General features: G+C 37.6%; 1 protein-coding gene across 3 annotated transcripts in view; it reads left to right on the top strand.

Moving 5' to 3' along the window:
- The window catches only part of LOC131074955 (isoamylase 1, chloroplastic), a 195,445-nt gene that overhangs the window by 51,730 nt on the left and 128,594 nt on the right, over positions 1-15,121 (top strand). For 2 of the 3 annotated variants that reach the window (XM_059216531.1, XM_059216530.1), the window contains exons 2-5: positions 6,644-6,826; positions 7,322-7,414; positions 7,533-7,577; positions 7,762-7,914. In XM_059216531.1, coding sequence (XP_059072514.1) covers positions 6,644-6,826; positions 7,322-7,414; positions 7,533-7,577; positions 7,762-7,914 — 474 coding nt within the window. The remainder of the gene's footprint in view (positions 1-6,643; positions 6,827-7,321; positions 7,415-7,532; positions 7,578-7,761; positions 7,915-15,121) is intronic. The other variant, XM_058011701.2, reaches the window with a different exon arrangement.

A 15,121-nucleotide genomic window follows, 5' to 3' on the forward strand; every position in this document is an offset into this window, starting at 1 on the left:
AGGTGCAAATGCAGATTTTACCAAGTAGCCTACTTTGAGTGCTTATATCTTTTGCCCTGGTGATCGTCATGATGAAATTCAAAGTGGATTGAATTCTATGCATAAAAGTGTGCCTCCGTGCAAAATTACAAGTCTTTATGAATCCATTTGCTCAGTTTGCCAAGCTCAATCTGTTTGCAATTTGTATGGTTTGACAAGTCCCCGTTTCAGCACCTAGTCGGAGCCCTGATTTGCATAAGTGTAAAAGTTGCCTCAGTGAGTGTCATGTCAGAATGTTTGTTCTGGGCTATTGTCGATACAAATGACAAGCTATGTTTCCAGTTTCAAGCTCCTGCCAATCCGTTTGATCGGTTTTCAAAAGGGTTTGTTGAGCCATCTTTTTCAATGTTTTGTACTTTCATTGCTATATCAGTTAAAGTTGCTATTTTCATGAGCGCACCATTTGCACCCAGCCAGCCTTTTGGTCGAACTAAGCATTCTGAGATTTGATATGTACTTCAAGCTACCTATGCCTCAGATTTGAGGGTCTACGAAGATCGTTTGATATTTTTAAGAAAGGCATCATGAGTTGCCTGTGCATTGACTTCATCAGGTCCGCAGTGCCGACAAAGCCAGTTGGTCATCTTTGACCATTAATATCTCTTCACTCGGGATTCGTCTTGAAAAATCGTTTGGTAGAGTTCATGTTTGTATATTAGAGTACACGCCTGCCAGATGGCGAGGTTCGGAAAGGTGTTTTGACCAGTTTGAAAATTACGTCTTCGCGATTAAATGCAAAAATGTGGCGCAAGCGCTTGAAAGTTGCAAAACTCAGTTTGATGATCCGAAATGGTGCCGATCGTTTCCAGAGGTATGTTTAAGGTTCGTGAGGCATTTCGAAGGTCAGTTGCATGGAAACGAATTTTTTTTTAGTCGGACCCGCTTTAGGGCCCGACCTGGCTCATGCCCGTGCATTAATTTTAATAGCGAAATGTTCCTTTTTTCTTGGCAATATATGCGTATCCATACTGGCTCGACTGCAATTCACCAATGGGACAATGAAAAGTTATAAAGATATGATGATGAATGGTTTGTGAAGTGAATAGTTGTGTTATTCCTTTCTTGAGAAGAGACATTAAAAAAATGCGCCTGGCAAGTGGAGTTTTTGGAAAGAGGGTTTTAAAACTTTCAAAATGCAATTGGCAGCCATAATGCAAATCGACTTTACCCAAATCTCCTCCTTGCTGTAGTTTTTGGAAGGGTTTTTGAAACTCTAGCCAAATGTAATTGTCAAGTGTAAAACCAAGTTTTACGACATTGCCAGCATCTTCCTTCCTGCCACGTTATGGCTGGAAAAGCTTCAGGCATTTTAATAAAATGCACTAGCAAGAGTAAAGCGTGGTGCTTAATGGAGGAGAGGCAGATTCAAATTCAAACCAATGCAATTAATAGTGTTTGGTGAAAGCCAAAGGAAACTTCCAGGCAAACTCAGAAATTTTTAAAAAGAAATGCAATTGGTATGTTTGAAACCAAATTCTGCTGGGGAGTGCATTGAGAACTTTCAAGCAAGTGCAAGGGGCATCCTCAGAAATTTCAGCAATGCTAAATGACAGATGCAAAGCATAAATTCACAACCCCTGCTAGTATTCCCTGTTGTGTTGGTTTTTATTTATAAACTCCAAGCAAATACAGGAAGTGGCAAATGAAAGGGTGTTGAAACTTTAAAGCGAATGCCAATGGTTTTCAACCAAAATCCAATGTGGCAGAAGTGCAAAACTCATCCTTGCCTGGCATAGTGAGCAGCCCATTAAACTTCAAAACAAGTGCATTGCTAACAATTAACCTCCTCCAGCGTGGTGTATGTTGAAAAGGCTTTGTGAACTTTCAAATTAATGCAAAATGTAGGTTCAAAGCTAGTACCAATCACCCCTTCCGCAAAATGCTATTGGAGGGCGTTTAAAACTTTTGCATAATTTCATTGGCAAGCATAAAGCCCAGCTCCACGTGACTTTGCCAGTAATCCTCCTTGCGTGGAGAGTGGGAGAGTGGGGAGGTTTAAATCTAGATGCAATTGGCAGTTCTGAAGCCAATTTCCCTTGCGTGTGAGGTGGAGTCTGGAGGCCATTCAGAAGTTTAGGCAAATTGGAAGTGCAGAATGTAGCTACTCCTTCTGTGCAGGCTGTAGCTTTGGAAGGGGGTTTTAAAGAAAACATTTCAAACAAAATGCAATCAGTAGCCAATGCCTTCTCAGTGCGCAACACATGGTGGTGAAGGTAATTTTGAATTTAAACAAATGCAAAAATGTCATTAAAACTCTCACGAAAGCTTCAGAAAGTGCAGTCCCAGGCAAAACCATATATCCCACATTGGCTGGGCGATGAGTTTTTTTGGTATTTAAAAGAAACAACACACTCATTCATAGTGTCAAAGCTTTGGGCTTTTGACACAAGGTGCCGGTTGGGCCCCAGGCGGACCCCACGCGCGCGAGCGCGCTTCTCGAGGCGACCAAGGAGGCCAAGTGGTGACCAGGTGGACCCCACATAGGCACGGTTCTCGAGGTGAGTTTTGTAGAGAAAGTAACTTAACTGGTGAGCAGGTTGCAGGAGATCCGACGGTGCATGTTGATTCGCGAAGGGAAGATGTTCGAAAGTTAAGCTTCGCGAAATGGCGAAAAGCATGTGCGAAAGAGCAAGTTCCATGAAGATCGACGGCCGGCGTGATTTCGTGAGACGAAGATGCACGCCCATTACCCTTCGCGAAATGGCGAAAGGTGACGTGGTAGGTCCAAGTGGAGGTCCAGCTCGTAGGTACTGCTGACGTGTCGCTGATATGGCGGACAGGTGCTGACAAACAAGCAGTCCAGTGGCGGTGATGAGGTCGACAAGTGGCGAAAGGTGACGTGTCATCCCAGGTAGCGCCCAGTGGACCCCATCAGCGAATCATAAGCCGCCACGTGGTAGGGCGTCAGGAGTTAAAATAGGTGAAAAATCAAATTTAAATATATAGTTTCAACTATAGGGAAAAATTCAAAAAATTTAAATGACAGGTGCATATCCAAGTTTAATTCGCCTGAGAGGTTATTTTTGCCTGAAATAGCAAGTATTATATATCACCGGAAAGCTCTCGGAATGAGGAATGCAGTTATGGAATTAGTTTCAACAAATGTTGGATATTTCAAGAGCAGTTTCCATGGGAAGGAGAAAGGAAAATATTCAGTTGGAGAAAGGGGACACTTGGCAGTGTGTTATGCAGATCTGATCTTTTTCCCTCCTCTTCTTATTCCCATTTCTTCTCAATTGTAAGGGTTCCAGAATTTTGGAGGAAGTGCTCCAGATTTCATGGCTTCCAGTTCTGAATTTCTTGACCCAAGTTTGTAAAGATCTTTGGTTTGCTTCAGGGTATAGAGATTACATTGCAGGATGACAAATTGTTTTTCTAGTTGCAGGTCTTATTTGTGTCAGGCATGAGTAAATTTCCCACAATATTGTCTCTAGGCATGTATTTCATTGGTATGAATTGAATCCTCAAGGAGGCTATAATTTGTCATCTCAAGGAGATTGTATGATTGTTTGTACGCATTCTTCAGTGAAGAGTTCAAATTCTATAATCAGTCATAAACAATGGAATGTGTCCCAGATCTGATAATTTTGTGAATGGATCAAGTAATGCATTGATATAAGGTATTGATACAGGAATATCTTGTAAGGAAAACAAATTTGCAGCTATGATTTGCCTTTTTGCAGTTCTGTGTGTGACTCTGTTGCTCAATGAACAAGGCACTGGTCTTGCAGATTTGGGGATAGTTTCAGATTTACACATTTAAAGAAAAATCTATTTCCCTTTATGTTTAGGGGTTTGTGTTCTTTTCATTCCAAGCTCTATTTCATCTATGGTTTATACAGATTTAGCCAATCTGTAGTGTGTTTCTAAATTGGGTGAGTTTGTGGAATGATCTATCTGCTTATTGTTGATGCTGTCATAGGTGTGTAATAGGTTTAATTTTAAGCATCAAAGGTATACCCGCCTAGGTTTTGCAGAGCTTGAAGAGTAGAAGGATTCATATCCTTGTCATGTTGTCCAAGCCCTAAGGTTCTTCATAGATTGAATTGGCTACTTCATAGATCAATTGCAGGTGTACTTGGGTTAATCAGTTTTGATGAACAACACAACAGAATGGGTTGCTGCTCTTGATGATGTTGATAATGATTTGGATCCATTCCTTACTGATGAGCAGCTAAGTGAGTTGGAGAGGGAAGGAGAGGAATGGGATGTGGAAGTAGCAGCACGTGAGGAGGAGGAGCACGAGGTTGATCATGCAACAGAGGCACCTATCGAGGCACCTGTTGAGGATGTTGCCACTACTTTAGCACCACCCCCCAGCAACAACAATCTTTTTTGAGCTTTAGTCGTAGGCACAATTTATGATTTCTCATTTTCATTGATACCAAAACTTGAACTTGATATGTAATCAAAATTTCAGAGGTTGTTTTGTGGTCTATTATGACTCTATGACTCTATGTCACTATGATACATTGATATGTATTGAACTCTTATTTGTATGTTGCACTTGTTTTTTGGTTTATGCTATGTATTTTAACTCAAACTTTGATTTATATATCGTGGAAATCAATATTTGTTATACAAAATTGGTGTAAATGTGTGTTTTTGAATAATATTTAAAAAAAGGAATATTTTCAAATGTTCGATAAAGTTGCCAAGTATTGCCGAGTTTTTCCTCGAGTTTTGGCGAGTCCTGAGTTTTAAAAAAAATTTGGGCTTGCCGAGTCATTGTCGAGGCTGAGTTTTTCAACCTTGGCTGTATGTTCCAACAACGGAGCAGAAAACGGATATTCTCACCAAGTCACTCAGTCCAGATAAGTTTGTCAAATTCAGGGGGCTGCTTGGTCTCGTTGATAGATTGAGCATTAAGGGAGGGTATTAATATTATATTTTCCTAAGTTAATTATTAATGCTCAATCATGTAATATATTGTATTTTTAGTTTCTTAGAAACTTTCTATTTTGTAAATCCTTGTAATTTATTTATTGAGCGTTCTTGCTCATTGTTAATACATCAATTCTTTTACCAATTACTTGTGTAATATACCTAACAATATATTGTATTTTTAGTTTCTTAGAAACTTTCTATTTTGTAAATCCTTGTAATTTATTTATTGAGCGTTCTTGCTCATTGTTAATACATCAATTCTTTTACCAATTACTTGTGTAATATACCTAACCTCATCATTCATTGGTCAACATTCAAAGGACATATGTCCAATTCAATGTAATTTTATCATTGGTCAAGCATTAAATGTTTATGTAATGGGTGTAACAAACCCTATTTAGGGTTTCTATCTTTCGATTGTGGCCATTGATTTGGATATGATCCAGGCCATTCATTTGTAATGAGCTCTCTATAAAAGGCTTGCTCCCCTCATTTGTTAAGGTTAATAGTTAGTGAGAAGATAGCAAAAGGCATTTAGAAATAGAGTAGAGTAGGAGATTGTTGCTAAGACTTTGTTGCAAGAAACATATTATTTTCATTGAAGATATGGTGAATTTCATGTGTTGATTCAACATTTTGCATGGTCTCTACTTCTCATTTGTTTTGATGTTGATTAGATGGGTGAAAGTTATTGTGGATGATTAATGGTGAAATTCGCATGTTCATACTACTATTCTACTGATTGCTAAATACTTTGCATGGTCAATTGAACTCTTTACATGAACTTAACTTCGATTGCTACTCACTCATTGATATGCATTACATTGATGGTGTCTGTGTTGTTGGTAGTAATTTGAACATCATTAGCTCTCCTTAGAAGATTGCACCAGCTTCGCCTAGTTGTTCCTTGCATGGCGAAACAAAGCATGGTTGAGTTTCACTAAGTCATTCATGGTCTCTTACATTCTTAGGATTAGATTAGCTTTCTTAACTCTCAATCTCTTTTGTCTTTTGTTGTTTAAGTCAAGTAAATTTCCACATTCCAACCGCATTCAAGTTCAAAATATAAGTCCCCTTGTGATTCCAGCGATAACACATCAACCCATTGAGTTATCCACACGTTAGGACCTGACAGTAGAAACCTTGGAGTCACCTCGTATGATTACTTAGTTCAGCATTTGAGGAGATTTTGTTCAAGAGAGGATAAGATACCTTGGTATTTTATTCTGTGTATGCAGTGCATAAAAAACACATCAACACTATCTGTGCTTCCAATTTGCCTTCAAAATTCAGCAAAAAATCTCTTTCGATCTTCTCTTGATGAAAAATTGTTGCAAATATTGTGTTTTCTGCTGGAGAAGGTTTTCTTGCCTTGGAGAGCAAAAAGTAGAGGCATTTTTGATGTAAAATTGGTCTTTTTCAGTGGTGTGGGCCTTCTTTGCTGTGCACAACAAGTTTTAAACACAAACTTGCTGAGTTTCTGTTGAAAACTGGTTGAAAGTTTGCTTTGGCGAGTAGGCTAACTATCAATTTAATATAAAATTCTTCAGTTTTCATTATGACTTATGTCGTTTATTAATTATAAATTACATTAGTCACTCCTTTGCTCTTTTTAGACCATAGCAGGCTAGTTTTATTACTTTTAAAAATAAATTTACTCATAAATTGCTGTTTCTGAAGATTTTGCTAAACTTTTTATGTTGCACTTTTATGGCAGGGTAAGGTAACCAAGCAAATTCCTCTTGATCCCTTACTTAACAAAACAGGAGATGTATGGCACACATTCCTTGCTGGAAAGTTTGATGGTATGTTGTATGGTTATCAAGTTGATGGAGAGTATTGTCCTGAGGAAGGTCATCGCTATGATGCTTCATGCATATTGTTGGACCCTTATGCTAAGGTAGGTTGATGACAGATTTCTAGTTTGTAATCTCTGAAAAGGCTTTCTTTTATTGACAATATTAGTGCCATTTGTCTTGAGAATCTTGTTTATTTCAATTAATATGCACAAAAATGTATAATATTTCATTATATTGTTGTTTTAAATTCCGAATACTCCATAAGAGTTTGTCATTGTCAATTATTTGGACGATTGTGCTTTACAATGGAAATTACTTATCTTCTAAAAGTAAAACTAATGTCAGGCTTCTATTATTTTGTTCCATTTGTAAGTGCCCGAAACTTGGATTTTATTTTTCTATACTGTTGAGCTTGTAGGTAAATTTCTTGTAATGAACTGAATTGGGTGCCTTATATAAATTCTTTTTGGGAGGATATTATAATTAGAAATATCTGATTAGGAAGACACCTTTAGTCAATAAATAGACTACAACAATATTGTGCTTTTTTGAAGCAGGGTTTGAAATTAATATGTTCTTGGTATTAAATTATGTAGGCAGTGATAAGCAGAGAAGAGTATGGGGTTTTAGGTCCTGGAGGAAATTTTTGGCCTCAAATGGCTGGCATGGTACCTGTTCCTGATGATGAGGTATGAAAATTTTCTTTAAGATATTTCATTTTTGTAATAAAATGTGCGTATTGCAAGTTCCCATATCAAGTGTGATAAATCTGAGGTAAATTATCCACTTTTTTGGATGATTAAAAAGGGATTATATGTTCAGGGCCACATCCAAGATATAAATCAAAATCAAGTAAGTTCGGTGATGTAGAAGTCAATATGCAATTATAATAATCTAAACTGGTCTAATTAGGCCACTTCAACAATGGATAATTGAAATCCTAGTTTAAAGATAAACCAATTTTTAACAAACATGCATTTTAATTTGTTTTTTGCAAGAAATATGGTTAATTCTTGTGATTTTGTTGTGATTGCAGTTTGATTGGCAAGGGGACTTGCCTCTGAAACTTCCACAAAAAGATCTCTTTATTTATGAAATGCATGTTCGTGGTTTTACCAAACATGGATCAAGCAATGTTAATCATCCAGGGACATATCTTGGTCTAGTTGAAAAACTGAAGCACTTGAAGGTCTACTCTCTTTTGAGTATAATTAGGAATCATGTTCTTTTTGACTTCTTCTTTATTATAAATTCATAAAAATATTTTTGTCTTCCCTTTGTAGTTTGATATGGACTTCTTTTAATATTTTTGGCTTTTCTTTATTAAATGATATTAAAAGTTATTGCTCTAGGAAATGAATGTATAGGGATATTTAATATTTGACATAACAGAACATCACAATACTTATAGATGACTGAAGTTGCGAGGAATTATATATTTTGGAACGGGTCACATTTAAATCGTAGGCTCCCAAACTTCAAAGTCATGACCTGAGTTTGAGATTATGTTCGTGAAAGATCAATGGATAATTACTATTAGGAGCTTGGACCTGTGAATATTTAATCGTTCTTTGTTAGTGCAAGTGTATTATATATCTCATTCTATGGATACCAGGTGCTATTTTCTCTGTCTGACTGCCATGGAATGAGTTGCATTTTTAAAATGTTTTAGTAATTAAGTTATTTTAATATTTAATTTTTATTTATTTATTAGTAACAAGACCTGATGAAAAGCATTGAAGACTCAAAACTACAATGACTACTGAAAAATCAGACCTCAATTTGATTTTGATTTTTAATAGATAATTTGGGGACAAAGCACATGCCTTTATGAACACTAGGGATACTCATATACATCCCACAGAAAACAAATTTATTAATCCTGTTTTGTTGGAGACCCTATGCTTATTAGTTAAGCTTGTTAGACTTGACTTTGATTTGTGAAACTCAACATGTCCTTGAGCCACAGGGTGCAATTTACAGTTTTTTTGCAACCAGAGCCAATAAATTTTTATGTGTCACTTGATCAAATGAGATCCATGGCTGATCTATTTCGATGCATAAGCCGAATGTCAGTTGGCACAAAATAGCACCTTGAATTGAGTCAAGTGTCACTTGACTAGGAACAGTTTTGAGGCACGAGTAAAGTGTCACTTCAACATCATGAGTTCCTTTCATTGCATCAAGCATTACTTTATCTATATTGAACCCCAGAAGCAATAAGACATAGCATGCTTTCTTGCCACTTTCATTTTGCCTTTAAGATTTTAGGGTAATGTATGCAACCCCCTTTCAGGTCTCTTGGACTGTTGATGATTTATAGCTACGGTCGGAATCATCTGACAAACCTAGCTAATCCAAATTTCTAATTGGCCTATTGGCCTTAGACATTTGGTGATTCGACTTACTTGCTTCAGTTAAGTATGATTTGTATTTTAACTTACTATCGGAGATTAGCTATGGTTACCATTTATCATGCTTTACGATTAGCGGTTAAACTATCGTTTAGATTAGTCTATGTTCACACAGAGTATATCGGGTGTAAAAGATAATGCCAACATTACCATGCGCCACTGATAATTATATCGGGTGTTAATATAAACCATGCTCCACCGATAATTATATCGGGTGGTAAGATAACTATACACCACCGATAATTATCGGGTGTCTTAATATATGCACCGGTTGGTACGTAATATGCCTTGCATTATTATCGTGAGGGGGCACGATCAAGTGATGTCTTGATCGGCCATGTCCAAAAGACATGGCCGGTCAAGGCGTCGCTTGACCGTACCCAGCCCACTACATATACCAAATGAAATGTGTGAGAATGGACATTTGAAATTAATAAATGCTCCTCCTCTCCTGCAACATAAAAGAAGACAATCAGATTTATACAACAATTCAGTGATAGATAATACATAGAACAAGATAAATTTTAATTCTGATCCATAAATTTAACATGGTATCAGAGCCAGGTTTCCTTCTATAAAGCCTAACCGCTTGAAGGAAGATCTGATTAAGATCAGATTGATATCTCCTTGAAAGTCTGTATTTTAAAATGACGAATGGAATCAGATTCAAAGACAGACTTGAAGGTACCTCAAACTATGATTCATGGAAACTACGAATGATGTTGGTACTAAGGAAGAATGAGTTAAAAACAATAATAGAGAATGCTTCTAAACTTGATGGAAAAGACGAACAGAGTCAGTGGGAAAAGAACAATATTAAAGCAATGGAGTTATTAGTAGATGGAGTAAAGAGTCATCTACTACCTATCATTACAAAGTTAGATTTTGCATATGACATGTTCAAAGCCTTGAAAGACATGTTTGAGATTAACAACACGAGCAGAATCCTCACACTTAAAAATCAACTTTCTAATATTAAAATGAGTAAAGAAGAGACTATCACTTCATATTTTATGAGGATAACAGAATTAAGACCAGCTCTCATCAATTGGTCACATTTATGATAATGAGGAGCTAACTATGATAACTATGATAACAGTAATATCCCCACTTTGAAATAGAATTTAATAATAAATGATAATAATATCCCCACTTTGAAATAGAATTTAATAATAAATGATAATAATAAAATTAAAATATAAAATGATATAATTAAATATGATTAATAAAAAATTAATTAAGTTAATGAAAAGTCAAAAGACATGAAAGGAAAAGTTGTGACTCCCTCAACAATGATATATAAAAGGGAGAACAAAACCTCATTTGAGAGGGGGGATAATTTGGTGATGAGAAGTGCAGATTTGATTTAAATAATAAGTGCAGATCTGATTATGAAAGGTTGTGTCCCTTTCAAATGGTAGAAATAATGAAGAGTTACACTCTTTCAAAGGGTGCTAATGGTGAAAGGGTATGTCTCTTGCCAAAGGGCATACATGATGAAGAGGTGTGACCTCTCCCTCAAATTGAGAGATATAAAGGGAAGGAATCAAAAGCATCTAGTGACATCACCATTGATAAGATCAGATCAGAATTGTTATCAAGTTACAGGAAGTAACATTTGTGTTCTTTGTGGTATGCCTCCCAATCTGCAGGCGACATCTACAATGTGAACTCCAACCGCAGGCTACAATCTGCGTACAGGTAAGAGGGGTTAAGAAGTCTTAAGGTATATATGTGTGTGGACGTGTGTGCCACACACACACACACATATTAATGCATTTTTATGAATACATATATCTCTAATGATTACTTATATGAATGTAGCAATAAAGATAGGAATCTATGTAGAATATGTATGTATATTTAGGATCATTAGAAAGATTAAAGAATATGTAAATGAAGACGTAAATTATGGAATGGAAAATAGTAATGAATTATAAAATGTAATATTAATGTGATATATATGATGAAGGTTATAGGGAAGAAATTCCCTTAGCCTAATAGAGGGATTATGATAATCCTTGGTAGGCAGTATATACTGAATATCTATATGCATATATATGACTTGGTTGACTAAGTTCATCCAAGAAGAGACGGATCTGGCCGGTCCCCTCTGAGGACTTGGATGATGGGATGCATCATCCAAGGCAAGGAATTGACATAGGGTCTTCCTTGGATGGCTTGGGTGTAAGAGTTTACACCCAAGACAGGAATCGAATTAACCTTCGATTTCCTGGAGGGCTTGGATGTAAGAAATTACATTCAACACAGGAGTCGAATTAACCTTCGACTTCCTGGAGGGCTTGGAACCAAGATGGGTTCCAAGAAGGCGAGCTTCACGACCGTCTAAGGACATACTTTCGTATGGCAATCGTATCCTTTTTATTAGATAAAATTTGTGATTATGTTAAGTAAGTATTTTAAAGTTAGATTGCAATTTAGATTACTTATATATATATATATATATATATATATATATATATATATATATATATATATATATATATATATATATATATATATATATATATATATATATATTTGTTGTATTCTAACAATCTATTTTGCAGGTTAATGATCTCTAACTAGTAGAGACATTACATATGAGATGTTACAAAGTCTATAAAGATGAGTACATGATTCATCATTACAATGAGTAGCAAATACAGGTACTAATAGCAATAGCATTATAAAAGACAAAATGCCAAAATGTCAAAACTCAAAATGTAGCGAAGGGAGGCCTCCAATGATCTGCAAACTCCTCATCACTGGAATTGCTGGACTCCTCAAGCTCACACCAACCAGCCCTACATTTGAAGTGGTAGGATTATCCTCATCAATTTGTGAAGGCTCCTTTGGCTCTACATCCCATTGTGCCGTTGGACTCTCCTTGTACACAAGTGTCTTGCGGTCCATGAGACGCAAAGCAATGTGTACAACCATAAGCTTCTCTGCTCTCTTAGAGGTAAGTCTCTTCCTCTTAAGAGAGTGGATGAAGCTATATGTAGACTAGTTCCTCTCAACAGCTAAAGAATTGGAAACTTGGGATAACAGACAAATAGCTAGAGTGGTGGTCAAAGATTTCAGACCATGACAATTCCACCACAAAAGTGGATCTTCCCATGCCATAGTTTCCATATCCATCTTTGCCGCATCTGAATAGCCTCTAAGAGTGGCAAATCTTTCCCACTCAGTCTGAATTATGTTGGCATCTCTAGAATCATACATCTTCTCTATGCACATAAAGAAACCCACCTTCACCTCATCATCCTGAATTGGTGTCACTCTACCTGGTCTAGCCTTGTACCACTTAGGATTCAAGGCAAAGACAGCCATATGGAAAGGAGTGTTCAAGTTGTCCCATCTGCGTTGAATGATTGGTTGGATGTGCTCATTGTAGAATGCTAGAGGGGGGTCCTTCACTTGCACAACAACCTTCATTTGGTCAAGCATAGAGTCGATGCACTCATACACCTCTCCAAGGTTAGGTGCATCCCTATCCCCATATTTGGTGACTTGGAATACTGGAGAAATGATGGAGACAATGTATTTCGCATCAGTCCAAAAGACATCACTCTTCATTATCTCGTTCACCCTTCTCCTTTGCTCTGTCTTGGCCTCGACCCACCTATTCCACTCATTAGTCATAACCATGAGTTGCAATGCCTCTTGCAACTCAATCATTCTCTCCAAGAGAATGAAATAGGATGCATATCTGGACTCAACTGGTTTCAAGAACTTCTTTGCGAAGGTCCTGAAGAGTGCATGTGAAGTGTGGTGGTTGCAGATAAACATCTGCACATCTCTTGCATTGCTGACCACTTCTCTAATCCAGTCAATCTTCCCCATGCCCTTGAGTGCATTGTTTATGGCATGCACACAACATGGGGTCCACCAAATATGTCTATAGGCTGCCTCAATGAGTTTCCCTACTCCTCTCCACACATGGGCTGCATTTGTCACTACTTGGACCACATTTTGTGGCCCAACCTCCTCAATAGCCTCCTCGAGGACCTAAAATTGAAAATCAGCATCTTTGCGATGCCCTATACAATCAACTGCTCTAAGGAAGTATGGGCCCTCTGCACATGTGACCATGATGTTGATGAGTGGACGATGGCTAACATCCGTCCACCCATCCATAACTATGCTGCACCCATATACCACCCAACATGCCTTCATCTTCTCCATCAAAATATTGATCTTAGAATCTTATCCAAGATCGAGGTCCTCAATTTTGTCTCACTTGGTGGCACATATGATGGTCCTCCCTTCGCCACCATAGACATCATCTTCTTATAATAAGGAGACCGTGCAACATGAAATAGGATGCCATTGGCAAAGAACTTGCCAATGGACTCATCTATTTCATCCTTCAGCTTCACATTAAACAAATCAGCTATGGGGTTACTCTGCAAGGTGTGGAACTTGCGTTTCCCCGTCCCCCTAGCCTCTCGTGATTGGGGCATGGCACTAGAAGTGGAAGTGGGTGAAGGTCTAAACATCATTCCTCTCGTGTGCGAAGACTGCGATGCATGAGGAGAAGTATGTTGCATTTGTTGGCTCTGCTGAAGAGCTACCTTAGTAGGGACTAAAACATCTCTGTCATCTGGAATGCCCCAAAGCTTGTTCATCTCAATTTTTTACTCTATATTTTTAGTTTCCTTCAAAAACTTACAATGATCCACACCTTTTCCTGTCCAAAAAAGGAAGTGTGCATTCACTCTAGTGATGCTACCAAAACATTCAACCCCACAAATTTTGCACTTCCACTTCCTTGTTCCCCCACCTGTACGTGATGTGCCTTCTACTCTTGAAGCAAACTGTCTTAGAGGAGATTTAGGATCATAAGCACCCCTAGCATACGGTGCCAACAACTCTGAAGGGCAACTTGTACTAGTTGTTGCACTCGCCATGGAACTAGATTGGGCTCCAGGATCAGCCCCATGGTCACCCCCCTCATCCTTAGGTTCAAATTCTGAATCATTTTCACTATGAGAATGGATTTCCATCTCATCCTCACTCATGTCATGGGAGCTCATTGTGATAGTGACACTGCATTTTACAAAATAAAAATAAAAATAAATTCAGCCTAGTTTAACAAATTGAAATACAAATTTGAAATTTCAATTTTGAAAACAAAATTTACAATTTATAATTTATATTATTTAAAATAAAAAAATAAAATTTTGATGTTGAAACTTGAGGGCAAAATGATGAATGATTCATTCATCATTTTGCCCTCAAGATTCAACATCAAATCTGATTTTGAGATGAAAAAAAGAAAAAAAGTTTAAACAAACAAAGAATTGAAAACCAGAAAATAAAACAAATAAAAAACAAGAAAAACCCTACCTTGTGCTTGAAAAATCTATCCAAAATGTTGTAGAATCCTCCTCCTCTTCTTCTTGCTCCTTTTCACTCCTCTCACACTTGCACTCACTCTTTTGACTCCTTCAATCAAATTTCTCCAAGATTTTCCTCCTCTTTAGCTTGCTGGAGAAAAAAATCAGACTTTGAAAGTGTGAGTGAAATCACAAAATATGGTGGTTTTGTGTTGTTTTGGGGGAAGGGGTGGTGCCCACATCAAATTAGGGTTACCCCCCAACCCCCAAAAAAAACACTATTTTAAAAAAAATTAATTTTTTCATGCCTTATTACATCTGGATGTCTCCCTGCTCCCCGAGAAATGCCTAGGCGTCTCCCAAGGAGACGTGGAGATGCCGAGATGTCTCCCAAGGAGACTTGGCGACATCTCAACGTCTCCACATTTCCTTGGGAGATGCAAAGACGTTTCTTGGTCTCCGGCGGAGCATCGATGGCGGTGGCGGGACGGTAGGAGACATCACATCCTTGTTTCCTTGTCCTGGAAATGTCCCCGTCTTGGAAATGCAGCTCAAAAGGGGGGGAAATGTATTTTTGTGCAATGTTGTTATTTGTGATTAAGCAATAGGCATATCTTTCACTCAAATAGGTTTGAGT

Source organism: Cryptomeria japonica, chromosome 2 (assembly GCF_030272615.1).
Source record: "Cryptomeria japonica chromosome 2, Sugi_1.0, whole genome shotgun sequence".
Taxonomy (NCBI): Eukaryota; Viridiplantae; Streptophyta; class Pinopsida; order Cupressales; family Cupressaceae; genus Cryptomeria; species Cryptomeria japonica.